Source organism: Rhinolophus sinicus, chromosome 4, assembly GCF_057876585.1.
Source record: "Rhinolophus sinicus isolate RSI-liver-muscle chromosome 4, RSI-T2T, whole genome shotgun sequence".
NCBI classification, from domain to species: Eukaryota; Metazoa; Chordata; class Mammalia; order Chiroptera; family Rhinolophidae; genus Rhinolophus; species Rhinolophus sinicus.
The window spans coordinates 2,612,928-2,628,402 of record NC_142504.1 but is presented as its reverse complement, the minus strand read 5'-3'; the positions used below and the strand labels follow the sequence as shown (position 1 = coordinate 2,628,402).

At 53.9% G+C, this 15,475-nt stretch overlaps 1 protein-coding gene across 4 annotated transcripts in view; it reads left to right on the top strand.

Moving 5' to 3' along the window:
- Positions 1–15,475, top strand: part of DDC (dopa decarboxylase) — a 51,666-nt gene that overhangs the window by 24,915 nt on the left and 11,276 nt on the right. For all 4 annotated transcript variants that reach the window (XM_074341055.2, XM_088797643.1, XM_074341056.2 and 1 more), the window contains exons 5-9: positions 1,020–1,154; positions 3,808–3,951; positions 8,556–8,622; positions 11,924–12,018; positions 14,946–15,013. In XM_074341055.2, the coding sequence (XP_074197156.2) occupies positions 1,020–1,154; positions 3,808–3,951; positions 8,556–8,622; positions 11,924–12,018; positions 14,946–15,013 (509 nt within the window). The remainder of the gene's footprint in view (positions 1–1,019; positions 1,155–3,807; positions 3,952–8,555; positions 8,623–11,923; positions 12,019–14,945; positions 15,014–15,475) is intronic.

Below are 15,475 nucleotides of genomic sequence, written 5' to 3'. Positions count from 1 at the left end.
CGTGGGTGACCCACCTGAAGATGGGGACAAAATTAGAAAACAGGACTGTCTGGCTAATTAAATGGGCTAGCCAGGTGGGTGCTGAGTCCGTATTACCTGTTACCCGCTCCCAACCTCAGAGCAGTAAACTTTGCACCGTTCTTTGCCAGAATGACTTGTTGGCATCCCTTGTGTGCATTTGCTTGGGCTGCCATCACCAAGTCCCATGGACAGAGTGGCTTAAACAACAGACGTTTATTGTCTCACAACGCTAGAGGCTAGAGGTCCGAGTGAGGTGGCGGCAGGGTTGGTGTCCCCCGAAACTTCTGTCCTTGCCTGCAGATGGTGACCTCTTCTCTGTGTGCATGCTGCCTGGGCCCTCCTGGGTCCTCAGCGTTTCCTCTTCTAAGGACACCGGCCGGGGTGGATTAGGGCCCGTGCTAAAGACCTCCTGTAAATGCAGGGATGTCTGTAAGGAGCATAACGCCAAATGTGGTCCCATTCTGAGGTCTTGGGCTTTAGGGCTTCAACGTATGACATTTGGGAGGACACAGTTCAAGCCATAGCTTCGGGGATGGAAAGAAAATCTTCTGAGGCGGTTTCAGAGTGTCGAGGAAAATATACCCCCTTTGGAAGCAGATGCAAACGTGTCTGCCCCAGTTGTCACTGACACAGAGCTGGGCTTCGATGCTGGTCCCTGGGCCCTGTCCCCTCCTCAGAAGGACATGGGAGTGGCACCGACTGAGGATTTGTGGGAAGTGCCTGCAAAGCGGGTCTGTGACACCTGGTGCACGCCGAGTGCTCGGAAATGCGGGCTATTATGTTACGGAAAATAGACAACCTGCTGTTGCAATGATAAGAGCTGCAGTGGCCGTCACAGGGGTCCAGAGTTTCCCTGCGTAAAGGAGCATGGGCTTCGCAATTTCAGGTTCATCTCTTAGGAAAAACACAGCGAGTTCATGGTATGGCTCCCCACAGTGTAGACGTGGGTTCCTTTGCTGTGTGCTTTGAAGCTCATTTCCATCTTTCCTTTGATGTAGGGAAGTGCCAGTGAAGCCACGCTGATGTCCCTGCTGGCCGCTCGGGCCAAAGTGACAAAACGCCTGCAGGCCACCTCCCCGGGGCTGACGGAAGCTGCTGTCCTGGAAAAGCTGGTGGCCTACTCCTCAGATCAAGTGAGTGTGTTGCCTGGAAGCCCCACTGAGCCACCAAGATCTGCGTGTTTCGTGTCCAGTGGAAACCAAGACTGTGCGGTATCACATTCCATCTATGAACAGTGGCTCAGGTGTCACTAAGACACACACCTGCATTAGAGAGGACGTGTGGGTGCAGGTGGGACCTTAACAAATCCAGCTGAAAGTGAACGTGCTCTGAGGTCCCTGGTCACCTGCACTGGCTTTCCCCGCGATTGCCTGGCCGCCTTCAGAGCGGCCCTGCGGAGACGTGGCATGTGGGACTCAGAGACCTGGGCTTGTATCCCAGCTCTGCCGTTTTAAGTGTCGTGATCTCAGGCAACTCGTGCACATTCTCTGAGCTGGTTGTCCCCGTCACACGGGGACACAAGCCCCTGTCCCTTGGTGCTGCTGCCCTGTCAGAGAGCGGCTGCCCTCTCAGGAGCTCTGCAAATAGGAGCATCTAGTGTGAGTCCACTGACCAGTCTGTCTGAAAAAGGTTAAAAAAAAAAAAATTGTGTGAGGTGGAACAGAAGGAAAGAGACTTGATTGGCGGGCAGTACCTCCATGAGGTAAACTCTAGTCCCAAGGGTACAGCAGACACGTGAGGACCGCACCCTCAGCGTGGGATCCCACAAGGAGGGGCGCCTTCCTGCTGCCGGCACCCTTATCTTTAAGGCATTGTAAGCCAGGCACCTCAACGGTGACAGCTCTGTCCCAGTTAGCAATACGTGCAGCGTGGGATCGATGCAACCCTCACACTTCAGTGCTTAATCAGGAGGCTTGTCTCCCCGTGTGTGGTCTGATGCCACACATCAGAACCCTCCACGTGAGGAACACTATTCATTTATATTTCTATCTCCCTTGTTCCCCAGAAGTACTCGAGGGACTTGAGGGAAATGCATGTCTCTGTATTCAATGAATAGATGTTGACATAGGCTGCTGTGAAGGTTGGGTGTACCCTTTCCCAGGGGATCCTCTGCTGAAAATGAGTTGTGTTCTCGGTTCTCCCAAGGGTGCCACATGGCTGGTACCACTCTAGCCACATGGGAGTTACGTGAATTCATTAGTGCCATGGGCTCGGGGCGTCACTGTGCTGTGGCTCTCCAGTCCGGTTCCCCGGGAGAAGGGGCTGCCGAGGGGCTTGAGGTGTTCACTGTTTATGGGGCAGGGGGCTGCTCTCTCGGGAAACCTGCAGGAGTGAGGGAAGCAGGGTGCGGCTGGAAGGACCAAGCACGTATGTGGCCTCTGCTAAATCCAGCTGTAGCCTGGCCTGTGGGGGCCGCACTGGCATATGAGCTACCACACAGCTGTCCCTCCTGGAGGCAAGGAGCCAGCCATTTGTACGTCTGTACAGTCAGTCCTGGGGGGTTGGGTGTAGCCAGGTGCCGCTGTCAACAGAGAAGAGGCAGCTGGCAGCCATGAGCAGCTCCCATCCGTCACAGCTGGGGGTGGACACCAGGCCATGCAAGGGGACCTGGGCAGGACGACAAAAGCCTCCTGTCCAGGAGTTAGGTGCACGGACACAAAACCATGTCTCATGGACAATCTAAAACACCGCTGGCTTTAGTGACAAATCCTGTTGTCACTGCTTCCCAGTGCCCCATTCTCTGCTGCACCAGCCATCCTGAGACGTCTTCCCTCTGATCAGCTCACCCTGCGCTGAATCCCATTTCAAGTCTGTGCAGGCCCAGCGGGCTTAGGTCAGGGTGTGGGTGGTAAGTTTACAAACGATCACCTCACCCGTCATCTGAAGGAAAAGAACGCACCGAGTCCATGAAGAGAACACCTGAGACTCATCCGTTTCATAGCTGATTTCCAAGCCGCGTTTGAAAAGAGTAGGAATGGTGCCTTATTAAGTGCCCTCTGTGCCAGACGCCATACCAGGAATCCACGTCAGTGCTGGTCATTTTCACAGCTGTGCTTCGGAGTATCTGTTATGTTCTGATTGCAGACGTGAAGCCGTCGGGGTTCACTGTGGTAACTGCCAAGGGCACAGGCAGGGGGCCGGAGTTCACCCAGGCCCCCAGTGCGCCGAAGCCTGAGCTGCCCACTGGGCCCCACAGGATGACCGCTGGGAGCGGGAGGCGCGAGGCCCAGGCCCAGGACGGGGTGGAAGGAGACAGTGGTGGGGTGGCAAGGCAGAAGGTGGTGACTGCAATAGGAGCTGGCTTTCCTGGGAGGCCCTGAGAGAGGACGGACCCACCACCCAGTGACGGTGCCATGTCCTGGCTCCTTTGCTCCAGACACTACGTACTGAGCATCTGTTTACTGACCTGGCCCCCAAGCTGCCCTGGCCTCCCCAACCCCAGTGAGGGGAAGGGCCCAGATTTGAATCCAGGTGGTTTAACTTCACTTCTGGGGTGTGTTTTCCAAGATCTCATGGCTTACTCTAGAATTCAAACCAATGAGTGACAAACGTCACCAATGTTGACCCAGCACTTCACCCTCACAAGTGTCTGATTCACTAAATGAAAAAGCAAGATCCCACAGGACCTGAAACAACTCCAGGAAAGAAGGTGTGGGTGGGGGGGTCAGGGGTTGCCTCTGCCTCCTCACCAGATGAAGGGGGGCATGATAGGGGGGCCTCTCTGCAGAGCTGGGGGCTTATGGCGCCTGTGTGGAGCATGGATCTAACTCTGTGATTTCTTTCCAGGCCCACTCCTCCGTGGAAAGAGCTGGATTAATTGGTGGAGTGAAATTAAAAGCCATCCCTTCAGATGGCAAGTTTGCCATGCGTGCTTCTGCTCTGCAGGAGGCCCTGGAGAGAGACAAGGCCGCTGGCCTGATTCCTTTCTTTGTAAGTCCAACAGCACCTCTGCACAGGGGCCCCTGGGGGTTCTGAGCCCGCCTGGGCCTGGGGTAGGGCCTGGGAGCTGGGCCACTGTCAGGCTGCTGAGGCGGTCACAGGCCAGGTGGCACTTACGCTGTCAGCCTGCCCCTCCTGAGGACGGCTGGGGGAAGAGTCCACTTATTTTTCCTTCTGTTGCGTGAATCTCAGAACTAAGCAGAGAACCCTAGCCTGGAGGATTCTGCTAAGGTGAGACGTCTTATTTCCGCTTCCTGTGAAAGTGCCACTATGCCGTCACACGGTGACTGTTCTTTGTGCCATCTGTGACGGTTCTAGATGTTCTGTCATGACGAGTGTGACGGACGAGTGAACCGAATGGAAAATAAAGCACAGGAGGCCTGGTCCCTAGATCAGTGTTCTCAGTAGATACCAAGACACGGTGTCCGTGAGAGATGCAAGCCAGCACTCAAGTAGGGGAAATACCTCACTAGCCCAGTAGCACCTGCTTTTCTAGTGTGCAGGTAGGCATTTTCTAGGGGAAAGACATGGTGGGCCTGGCAGCTGGAGCCTGGGAATTGTCACCCCCGGAGTGGCCATGGCAGCATGTGGAGTCATTTGTGATGGCAAGTAAAACGTGATTGAGGCAACAGCACCGTGGTGTCCACCTGGCTGCACATGGGAACCACTGGGCACCGGGGGAAAGTACCACTGCCCAGGCCCACCCCAGCTCCATGGTACCAGAATCCCCAGGGATGGAGCGGGCACTGGGGACAGTTCCCAGCAACTCGGGATCCTCATGTACAGCCAGGAAATGCTGCTCAGCAGGCACGCTCCATCTGCTGGGCATGTCCCAGTTGTCAGAGCAACCCACTGTGATAGACAGCGAAGCTGCAGAGATGTGGAAGATCACAGGGTGTTGGAGGAGACGCACCTGATGTGTTGTTATCTTAAACCAGCAGCTGCAGGACGAAAGGGAGACAGGCCGTCCCAGACCCAGAGGGGCTGCGGCTTGAGCCTGGACTTACGGATCTAGTGGTTATAATTCTGCTCGGGCATGTGGCTCTGGGCTTGGTTCTGAGATGCATGTCACCTTCATTATGTGCTCAGGGGGTTGCAGACCCTCATCATCCGACACCCCCTGCTGGGATTGAGGGCACATTTGGCAGCTTTGGACCTGGAGGCTGGATATTTGCCCTCCAGGAACTCGTTGGGGCCTGTGATCACTGCCCTGGTTTCCATCTGATGGTTTGCTCTCCCTATGTGACAAGGTCAGGCCACAGGCAGAAGGCAGTGCCTGCAGGGCATATATCTGAGCAGAGCGGCAGGTCGATAAGTAAAGGAGGCAGAAGAGAAGGCTCTGGAAGGGAACGTGTGCTGGCAGCAGGGCCGCCACAGGCTCAGAGATGGGGCGCCTGCCCAGTGCCCCTCCCTCCCTCACCCGCATGAATGTGATTATACCTCTGCAGAGCGGCTAAAATCAGGTTAGCGGCACCGAGCTGAGCCGGGGGAGGCAGAGCCTGGAGCAGAGCATGTACTCAGTATTCAAGTGGCTTCTGGAAGTCAGGACAGGCTGACTGGCAGGCGTCTAGAACACTGAGCGCACAGGGCCAGCCTGGCACGTCCTTGCTGAGAGCCTGGGTGCCCACTGCCCACCCACTGGCCTTCCTCATGGGCTACTTGGGGCTTGAGTTGGTTGGAAGGGACTCTGGCACAGGCCAGGGTGCTGGGTCCTTTAACTGGCAAGACAGCAAGAGTTGACCATACCTGCTCCCCATCTTCACGTGCCCTGCCCCTCTGTGCGTCCTTGACCCACCTCCAGAGTCTCCCTTAGGTCAGTGTAAAGTAAGGGTCATAACCAAGTCCCATGCATAAGGTTGTTGTGGCAACTGAATGTCATATCTGCAAAGCCCAGGCCTCAGAGGAGCCAGAAAATGTCCCCTCTTCTTGTTTTCTACTGAGGCCACTCCCAGGACTAGGCAGGATTGATGGTTTTTACAAAATGCTCTAGGCTCAGAGCAAAAACATCAATAATTATGTAAAAATCTAAGAATAAAGGTTTCTATTAACCAAAATCTCATCCTAAGAGACAAACAATATTAATATTTGGTGAACTCTTCTGTGCATACAGTCATAGAAAATCATTTTAACAAGGGGATATTTAATGTTTATATCATTTAAAAACAGAAGTGATTGCATTTCATTCAAGTAGAATTTAACCGAGGAAAATGAGACGAAATGGAAGGAATTGCTGAGTGACAGATACATCATTCCTAAGAGACTCTTAAAATTGAGAAAATAAATCACAAGAGACGTTAAGATGGTTGAATCATGCTGTGGTTTTTTTTTAACTACATACTTTTTTACCATTCTTTTAATGACATAGACAAAGCATTTTAGTACTCAGTTATATATCAGGAAGAAATTGCAAATACCAGAGAAAAATAACACACTGACTGGAATTCCCAGTCAATGACTCTTTAGTCAAAAGAAACGCATGCAGAGAATGGTAGCCCCTGACGGGAGAACGCCCACAGAGGTGCAGAGGAAGGGAGAGCGGAGGTGTGGGCCGTGTGAGCCACTGACACCTTACTGACAGGCAGGCACCATGTCCTGTGCATCTGGATGGTATGTGAGGAAACCCAAGCCCAGCCAGGTGCCAACGTGGCAGAGCCGGGCTTCCCACTTGGGTCTTTTTGCCCCAAGTGCTTGGCTTAAATGTTTCTGTTAGTTAGGCCTTTTCATTTTCTGTATTTCTGATGCATTGACGTCTGGGGCCTTGCGGCCCTGGAGGCCTACTTCACCCCCCACCCCCCCACCCGGCCCAGGGCTAGCCAACAACCAGAGCAAGGAAAGGACTCCCCTGCCAGTGAACCTTTTATATGCAAACAGCCACTCCAGAGCCCACAGGGCCAATCCTAGGCCTGCTCAGCTGCCGCGCCCGATCCTTCTGGCGGAAACCACAGTAAAGACTCTCACCCCCGTTTCCCCATCCCCCTGACCCCTGACCAACCCTGGTGCTTCCCCGTGTGGCCTGCGTGGCATGGGTGCCCCTTGTCCTGGGAACTTCGAGTATAACAAGCTGCCCTTCAATGGCAGTCGTCTCCTGATCTGTTGGCCTTGCCGTGCCCGAAGGATAATAAAACCTTCAAGGCTCTTGCCAGGCCTGAGAGCAGCCTCGCAGGGCCTGACTCCCTTGGGTGTGCCTCCCGGAGGCACGCGCCTGCCATAGAGCGTCCAGGACTTGCTTTGGCACCACTTCCTGCCCTCGGGCAGGGGACAGCGCTGGTGCCCGGGCAGTGGCTCTCCAGCCAACGACTGGGCTGTGCCAGCAGAGAACCAGGGTGTGTCAGCTGAGCCATCCCCAGGACAACACGATGCCCCCTTAGAGAGGGTTGGGCTCTCTGGGAGGTGCACTCTGTGTTCTGGGCAAACGCAGGTGGTTGTAGATGAAATGGGACCAGGAAGACCTCCAACAGTGTCCCAGGTTGATGAGATGCCTGCGTTTCCACCCTCCCCATCTCTGTTCTCGTGGCACATAGCGTTGCTAGGGTCTTAGTGGGGCGGGGGGCTCAATAACGGCTGCACAGAGGGATGAAATTTCACACTTTTGTTCTATCTCAGGAGAAACCTCATTATCCAGACAGTACCTGACATCATAAGTCAGTTAGGCCTGTTGGTAAACATGAAAGGCTTATCGTAAACATAAGTGCTTTTTGATCATTTGCAGAGTTTGCATTCAGCACCTAGGCTGTGTCCAGCAAAGCACCAGTTCCTAGCGGTACAGAGAAATAAAACGTGGACCCTGGTATTACAGCTTTGAGGGTCTAGAGAGAGAGACAGAAAGCCTTGCGCGTGGCGGTGGCACATGTTGTCACAGGGCCACAGGATGTTCAGAGACCAAGAGAAGCAGGGGAATCCACTCCATGTCCCCAGATGTGTGACCACTGGCAGCTGCTCAGCACTAACTCAGAACACAACGTTAAGAGTTATTTCCAACATCGCAGGGCTGTCTCATGAATCTCTTCAGGAGAGCAAATCTCCTGGAGGGTTGGAGTTAATCTTCAGGAGCAGTATGATTCAGAGAGAGGAAGGCAGCTGATGACAGCCAGTGAGTGACAGGCAGCCAGACTCCTGCGGTGGCTCTGAACCCACCCAAAGGCTGTTTGTTCTAGAAGAAACGGTCCAGCATGTCCTGCTGGGTGCTCATCACTGCCAGTGTGTATTCTGCATACACACACACACGTGTGCACACACACACGGACATGTGCACAGACACATACACAGTACACACATACACACTCACTAAGGAAAGACCCAGACCTACTTCACAGGAGGTACGATAGCCAACATGTACGCTCTGTCACTAATGCAGAGCACAGGGACCTAGCCGCTCCGTCTCTACCCTCAGCACACGGGCGGCTCCGACCCAGCCTGGCTCCTTCTCAAGGTGTCACGATGCTTCCAGCACAGATGAGTGTGCGCTCAGAGCCCTGTCTCCACCCAGCGGTCACCACGCATCACACACAGAAGTCTGGGCGGTGGTTGTCCCCAGGCGGGTTGTAACCGTGACCAAGACGTGGGGCTCACAAGGTTGTCTGCTCTTTACTCTCCAGGTGGTGGCCACGCTGGGAACCACATCGTGCTGCTCCTTTGACCAGCTTTCAGAAGTGGGTCCCATCTGTAAGTACCCATTGCATTTTCTTCTGGAGAAAGTTCTCGATATGTGTGGAGTTTCATAGACTCTCCTCGTGGGTTCTCCTCCCCAATATTAACTTAATATAACAAACAGAATATAACATACACTATAATGTCAACATAATACAACTTAACATCATGGTGGTTTGCCAAACTCTTTTTTCATTTGCAATAACACAAACCGCACGAGCTGGAACTCCACATACCAGAATTTGGACAAATTGGACAAGAGCAGGGCTTAGCTTTACCAACACACTGTTTATTTCAAAAGCCAGCTGTTGCTAGCAGTAAAAAGTGACATAAGTGCAAGGCTGACTGCCCCACTGAGGAGAGGAGAATACATTCTCCAAACGCCAGCACGCCCCTTCCCGAGGGCCGTGTACACATAGCGTGAGATCACCCGCCCTTAAAGTAAGTTTTCCAGCATCCTTTCTAGCCTTCTTGAGATTACTGAATGTAGTTAAACAAATTGTTTAAAGCGATTAAGCAAATCAATACCCAAACACTGGGTTTCTCCAAAGAAGAATCTGAGCTTCATACGTGTTACTCGCCACCTCCTCCCCCGCCCCCCAGCACTTAGGTTTTCTCCTAGTGAACAACACAGGAATTCAGTGTTGTTCAAAGGTGACCGTGACTGTAAGGCTGGTTGAGAGTTAGCCCTGGGATGGGTTTTGGTGGCCTGTCATCAGTTGGAGGCACCGGCTCCTGAAATCCCGTTTCTCTGTCCTTGGGACATGACGCTCTGGGAGGAGCTAAGCATGCGGACGTCCCTGGAGCTGGTCACACTCCAGGACCACACTGTAGCTTGTGCCGGTCTCAGGGTGTTTCAGGGGAACCCCTGGTTACTGGCTCACCCTCCGTGTGGCCCCACCACGTTTCTTCCCCTCTCCTAACCCGCGATCCGCCGTGGTCCATACTTGGGGAGTGGACCCCTTCTCCAGCGCTGTGGGTAACAGCATGGGGCACGGCCTTGGTCACAGATGAGCCGTGGTGCAGCCCAGGCCCACCGCTCAAACCTGTGTGCCTTCACTTCTGAGTTGCATCCGTCAAGTACACAGGAAAGCGACGCTTGTGAAATGATAGCATCTCCCTCACAGGATTCTTTAAAGGAAAACTTAGTGCTGTAGCTGTGAGCATTCCTGGGGTATGTGGATGGGGGTCCCAGAGCATGGAGACGGGGTCCTGGGGAGTGTGGATGGGGGTCCCAGAGCATGGAGACGGGGTTCCAGGGCATGTGGATGGGGGTCCCGGGGAGTGTGGATGGGGGTCCGAGAGCATGAAGATGGGGTCCCAGGGCATGTGGATGGAGGTACCAGGGAGTGTGGGTGGGGTTCCCAGAGCACGGAGACGGGGTCCTGGGGCATGTGGATGGGGGTCCTGGGGTGTGTGGATGGGAATCTCAGGGCATGTGGATGGGGGTCCCGGGGTGTGTGGTTGTGGGTCCCGGCGAGTGTGGATGGGGGTCCCAGAGCACGGAGACGGGGCCTGAGGGCATGTGGTTGGGGGCCCCGGGGCATGTGGTTGGGGGTCCCAGGGCACGTGGATGGGGAGAATGGTGGGTGGGACAGTGGCACAAGGATGGCTGGGAGGGGCTGCAGCTGACAGGCGGTGAGGCCTGGGTGCTGGTGGACCTGTCCTGGGCATGTAACTCCTGTGCTCTGGCCTTGGGGTCTCGGTGACCCAAAACACTCAGAGGGTCCAGAGGCAGGTCGTGATGTCAGCTGGTGACACCAGATGGGACACAGGGCTGGTGCAATGGCTCTTTGCCTCCCATGGAAAGGAGAGAAGCCCATTCAGAGGCCACTCCCATGGAATTCTGAGTTCCTTCTGCCGGAGTTTTAGGCCAGGAAAGTTTAGAGGGAACCCCATCCTGAAAGACCCTCCTTGCTTCTGACACTAATTCAGGCTTCCCCAAAATACCCTCAGTTTTGATAATCCGAAGAAAGACCCACAGAACGCCTGAGAGCATATCACCATTATGGTTTATTCCTGGGAGGAGACACATGGGACGGCGTGCGGGGGGGGGTCGCAGCTTAGAACTTCTGGTTCTCCTCTCCCGAGGGGTCATGGTTGGCTGACTCCCCAGCCGCAATGCAGGACAACATGCACAAGTGGGGCACCTCTCTGCCAGGGAAGCTCGCCTGAGCTTTCCATGTCCATAGTTCTTTTGGCGCTCAGTCACGCACTGCCCACCTGCTGCCCAGTCTCGAGCCACTCCTGGAGGTCCATCTAATTCCTGGGGTCTCTGGTTCCTCCGGAAGCCAGAGCTGATGTGGCCTGGCCCAAAGCCCCATCATAAATCATGCTAAACTGTCTGGGGGCCAAAGTCAGGCAGGAGCAGACACATGTCAGGCAGGGAGATCAAGGGCCGGAGGTCACTGCCAGGAGCCGAGGGCAAGGCCAGGTCTCTTTTGGGAAGTTAATTCCTTACAGCACACCTTCCTCTGGGGCCCCTCTGTCACTCCTACCCACCACCGTTCCCGCAGCTCCAATACGCCCTGAGTGACAGAGCCTGGGGGTTGGCCTCCTTCTGGCCCCCTCCTGGGGACCCCTCCTGTCTGTCCTGGAGGCGTGGACAGCGTGGATGGGTTTGTGGGTGTTTTTAGCCAAACATCCCTCTTGCGAGGGTGATGGCTGCGGAGGAGGACACAGGGCTAGGGAGGAGAGGGCCTGTCTTCCCCTCGGAGCTGTGTCTCCCTCTCACCCTCGTGGCGGCATCTTTCCTGACTCCACTGCCTGTCAGGCGGAGTCCTGCTCTGCCCCGCTGCACCACAGTCCTGAACCTAACACAGTCGTTGGCATGTCAGGCCGCACCCATGCCTCCAATGGAAAGTGCAGAGCCCTCAGCAGTGGCCAGGAGTGGCCCACACAGTCGGGAAGCAGACTCAGCTACCCGTTAGAGCATCTCAGCCGCAGCAGCAGGGCCTGTCCCGTTGTTTCCAGGAGAAACCCTAGTGTCCCAAGGCTTGTGCCCTCCCTGGCTCCCTGCCCCATCCCTGAGGGCTCTGCGGGTGCCCAGGGAGGCTGGCCCGAGTGAGGTGATGGAACCCGGACCCTTTCCCCGTAGAACATCCTCAGGTTGCTCCGTGATCCTCCGTGGGAATGTCATGTCCTCGGGACACTTTTGATCTTCAGGGGAGGAGTCTTTCTGGGATCTAGAGACCAGGTGAACAAATGCCGAGGGTAGACTGCAGCGGGAAGGACTCTGGGACAGGGCGGGGCCAGTTGTCAGACCACGCAAGGAGGGCATCCGCGGGAGGGCTCACAAGTCGCTTCTGTCCTTCAGGTAACAAGGAGGGCGTGTGGCTGCACATCGACGCGGCCTACGCAGGCAGCGCCTTCATCTGCCCTGAGTTCCGGCACCTGCTGAACGGAGTAGAGGTGGGTGTGCTCTTTAACAAGATCGTGTTTTCAAAAGTCCTGTGTAGCCAGTGGCCTGAGTGAGGTGATGGATAGGGATGTGACATTCAATTTTTCAGCACGTTATTTTCTAACCAATTCCAGTGATCACGCCCCTTATGACATAGGTGCGAACCTCCCGGATGGGCAAACTGTCTCCTGCAATGCACCAGACGTCTACAGCTGTTTTTCAGTCTGCACAAATCCTGGGCAGAGCTGTCACAGTTGGAGAGGTTTTCGCTCATAAAACTGTGGGAAAATATCTAGGAACAACGTAAAATCTTAATGGGTGTCAGATCGAGGAGTCATTTAAAATACCAATGTGTGATTCCATTTGGTCTGGTTCAATACGGTAGCTGTGCTCTGATCAATATTGAACGAGCAGCTATCAGTGCATTGGAATGTCCTGTGCCACTTTCAGAATTTGTAAAATTGAGGCCTGGAACGCCAACTAACACATCTGATTCTTTTGAGGAATAGCAAACAGAATTATGGACCAGTGTTCAGCTCCTCCACAGGGCTGCAGAGCGTAACGTGGTCCATGCACACAGCATGGAGACAGCACTTTGTGGGTGTGCTCTGGCGTTTCATTTTGGATTCCCACAGGATTTCATTGTTGGCAGCAGCTCACAGAGCAGTAGGGTCCTCCTTGCAGGAACGCAGATGTAAATGTAACAGAGGTGCATTTGGCAGTGTGTCTGGGAAGGAGATATGTCAGAGGAGCCCCAGCAGCCGCTTTGTGCTCTGAGGCAGGGGCTCCCTGAGGCTTCGTCAAGCATGGTGCAGGGATTAAGAGCATGGTCTGTGGCACTTGACAGCCATTTGGATACCAGCTTTACTCTAGGGCGAGCTGTGTCCCGTTGGGCAGGTTAGGGATCCTCTCCACATCTCACAAATTGGTTTAGTTGATACCTCCTTCAAGCTGTTGTTGTTAGGAGCGGAGAAGCCAACCATACTTAAAGGGCTCAAAAACAGCATCTGGCACACAATAAGCACTGTGCATGGATTAGGTGCTGTTATCAGTTTTCACCATGGTCTGGAGAGACGGTCGCTCAGAACCTGTCTCCACTCTCATGTCGTGCGCCAACCCATTTTCTGGTTATGGACTTGGATCTTATAACGCCGTAATACCAGGAACGCGGGGGTCAGAGCTGTAGAATACAATTGTCTGCATCTTTGAAAACAACAAGCCCCTTCATGCTAATGAATAAGCAGCAGTCTGGTTTATATCTCCATCACACTCATTCATGTATTCCCTCATTCGTTCAGTAATGACTTATTGATCACTGAATGCGTGCTGGGGCTTCGATCAATCCGGGGTGTAAATGGAGCTCGCGAAGCCCCTGTAAATGTCAGGCGATATGTGAGAGGCTCTGGTAAGGGGGCACTGACACCCACCCTCTGTGGTTCACTGCTCATTGCTGGTTTGTGGGTGTTTGGTGCTGGGAAATGAAGAATAATTCTTCATGCTGTATAAATACCTTTATTACAGGGATGGTGCCATTACTAGGAGTGTGTTTTCCTGCAGCTCAAAGAAAGAAGGGCAAGGCGTTCCTGGGGGTCTGTGTGCCTCTCCTAAGCGTGGTCCTTTCCAAGGATCAGGTTTAGGGTTTCCGACCTTTTCCTGCTACCTCTCTTCTCTTCCCCACAAACTTGAGGTTTCACCTTTCCCAGGGGTGCCTGCTTGTCAGCCCACCGCAGCAGGGGGCGTGGCAGCGGGACCCTATCAGCAGCAGACAGGATTTCATGCCCGACAATGAGCATTTCCATCTTCCTCCATGATTGCGACTCCTTCCTATCGAGCAAGGGCCTAGCCGCTCAGCTGCTCAGATAAGAGGCTGCAATATCCTGCCCGCGGCCCTGCCCTGCAGATAAGGGACCTCTCTCTGTCAGCAGGAGGAAAATATCGCAGTTGGGAAATGGAAGAAGTTTACACAGATCAGCCCCCCAGGAGCGAGCTAATAAAATTCTCAGCAAACAAAGCGTTCCTTTTACCTTTTGTTTCCTTTTATCAACAAATGAAACTGCTTGTAATTTCCTGTCTCTTCCTCAAAATTACCTTTATTAAAGCCTAGAAGGAAATTAATCTGCACCCCCAGAGTGGGCTGACGTGCAAGGTTGTCATCAGCTGTCCTAATGTCCCTGTTGATGCCCACCTGGACCCTGGACCCCCAGTGCCTCCTCGGGGCTCATCCCTGGGACAAATGGAAAGGAGGTGTCCCAAAGCCTTGGGGAGATTAGGACATTCAGCCAGACGGGGCCTGGTATGGCCACTGCCTTTATTTCTGCTTCAACTATGGATTCTGCCCCGTGGCCATGTCCCCGGCCCTCCAGGTGGACTCAGGTCTTGTTCATCAGTCAGAGGACAAACCAGGGCACCCATTTTGAAAAATATAAGAGTTCATCACTTAACGACTGCTCAGTGAAAGTGTGGAGTGCCCTGCTTGGCCACTTGATAGTTGAAATCTCTTGTTTTCTGCTAGAAAATATGGTGGCACCTAAAACTGGTGAGTGACCCTAGAACCAGTTGTTTGCAGCGGTGACCCACTGGGGACATGAAGCCCCGTCGCTGACCCAAAGCTCCCCTCCACCGGCTGTGCTCCAGCCAGAATCAGATCTGCATCTGCTTCCTGTTTCATGAGGGGCGATTTGTTATCCCACTTGACAATGAAAGAAAACAGGCTCAGATAGGTCAGGGGGCTGCCCTAGGGAGTCCTGGAGCCCAGACCTTCTCCACTGTCCCCGTGTCCCCAGCCCCAAGGGTGCCGTCACTGCACGGGGACCCCTCTGCATGGTCTGCTGTTTCACTTGAGACGACACACTGACAATTGTCCTGTATGGCGTCTTGCCTTATAACTAAACATTAATAACTAAAATGTCTTCTTTTTGTTTTGATTATTCCTTGGCAGTTTGCGGATTCCTTTAACTTTAATCCTCACAAATGGCTTTTGGTGAATTTTGACTGTTCTGCCATGTGGTAAGTTTCCCTGTTCATTAGTCTTGAGAACAGTGTCCTGTGTGAGGAGCCGGCAGGTGTGGGGTGTGTGTGTGGGGGGTGCAGACAGCCCCTGCACGCTATGCGCTCCGTTTCTAACCCACTGGTGGGACCCGTGCTGTGGTTCCACTGCGACCTGGAACATTCTGGTGCCACACGTGTGCACACGTGAGCGCCAGCCCCTGGAGCACATGTCACGCTTGCTCACCTGGTTTGAAGAAATGCTATAACAAGTTAAATGCCAGCACTGGATGATACAAGGAAGTAAAATATGTGAGTTTGAGGGCTGTCTGAGGAGGGGCCTTCAGTCCCTGGTGGGACGCGTCCACACCATCCTCGAGGCCGGGGTTGCCCCAGCCTGACATTTCCTGCAGTAACATGTGGCGTCCGAGTTTTTCATTTGAAATCATGTCTGCTCTTAGGTAGCACTCTGTGTCCTCATTG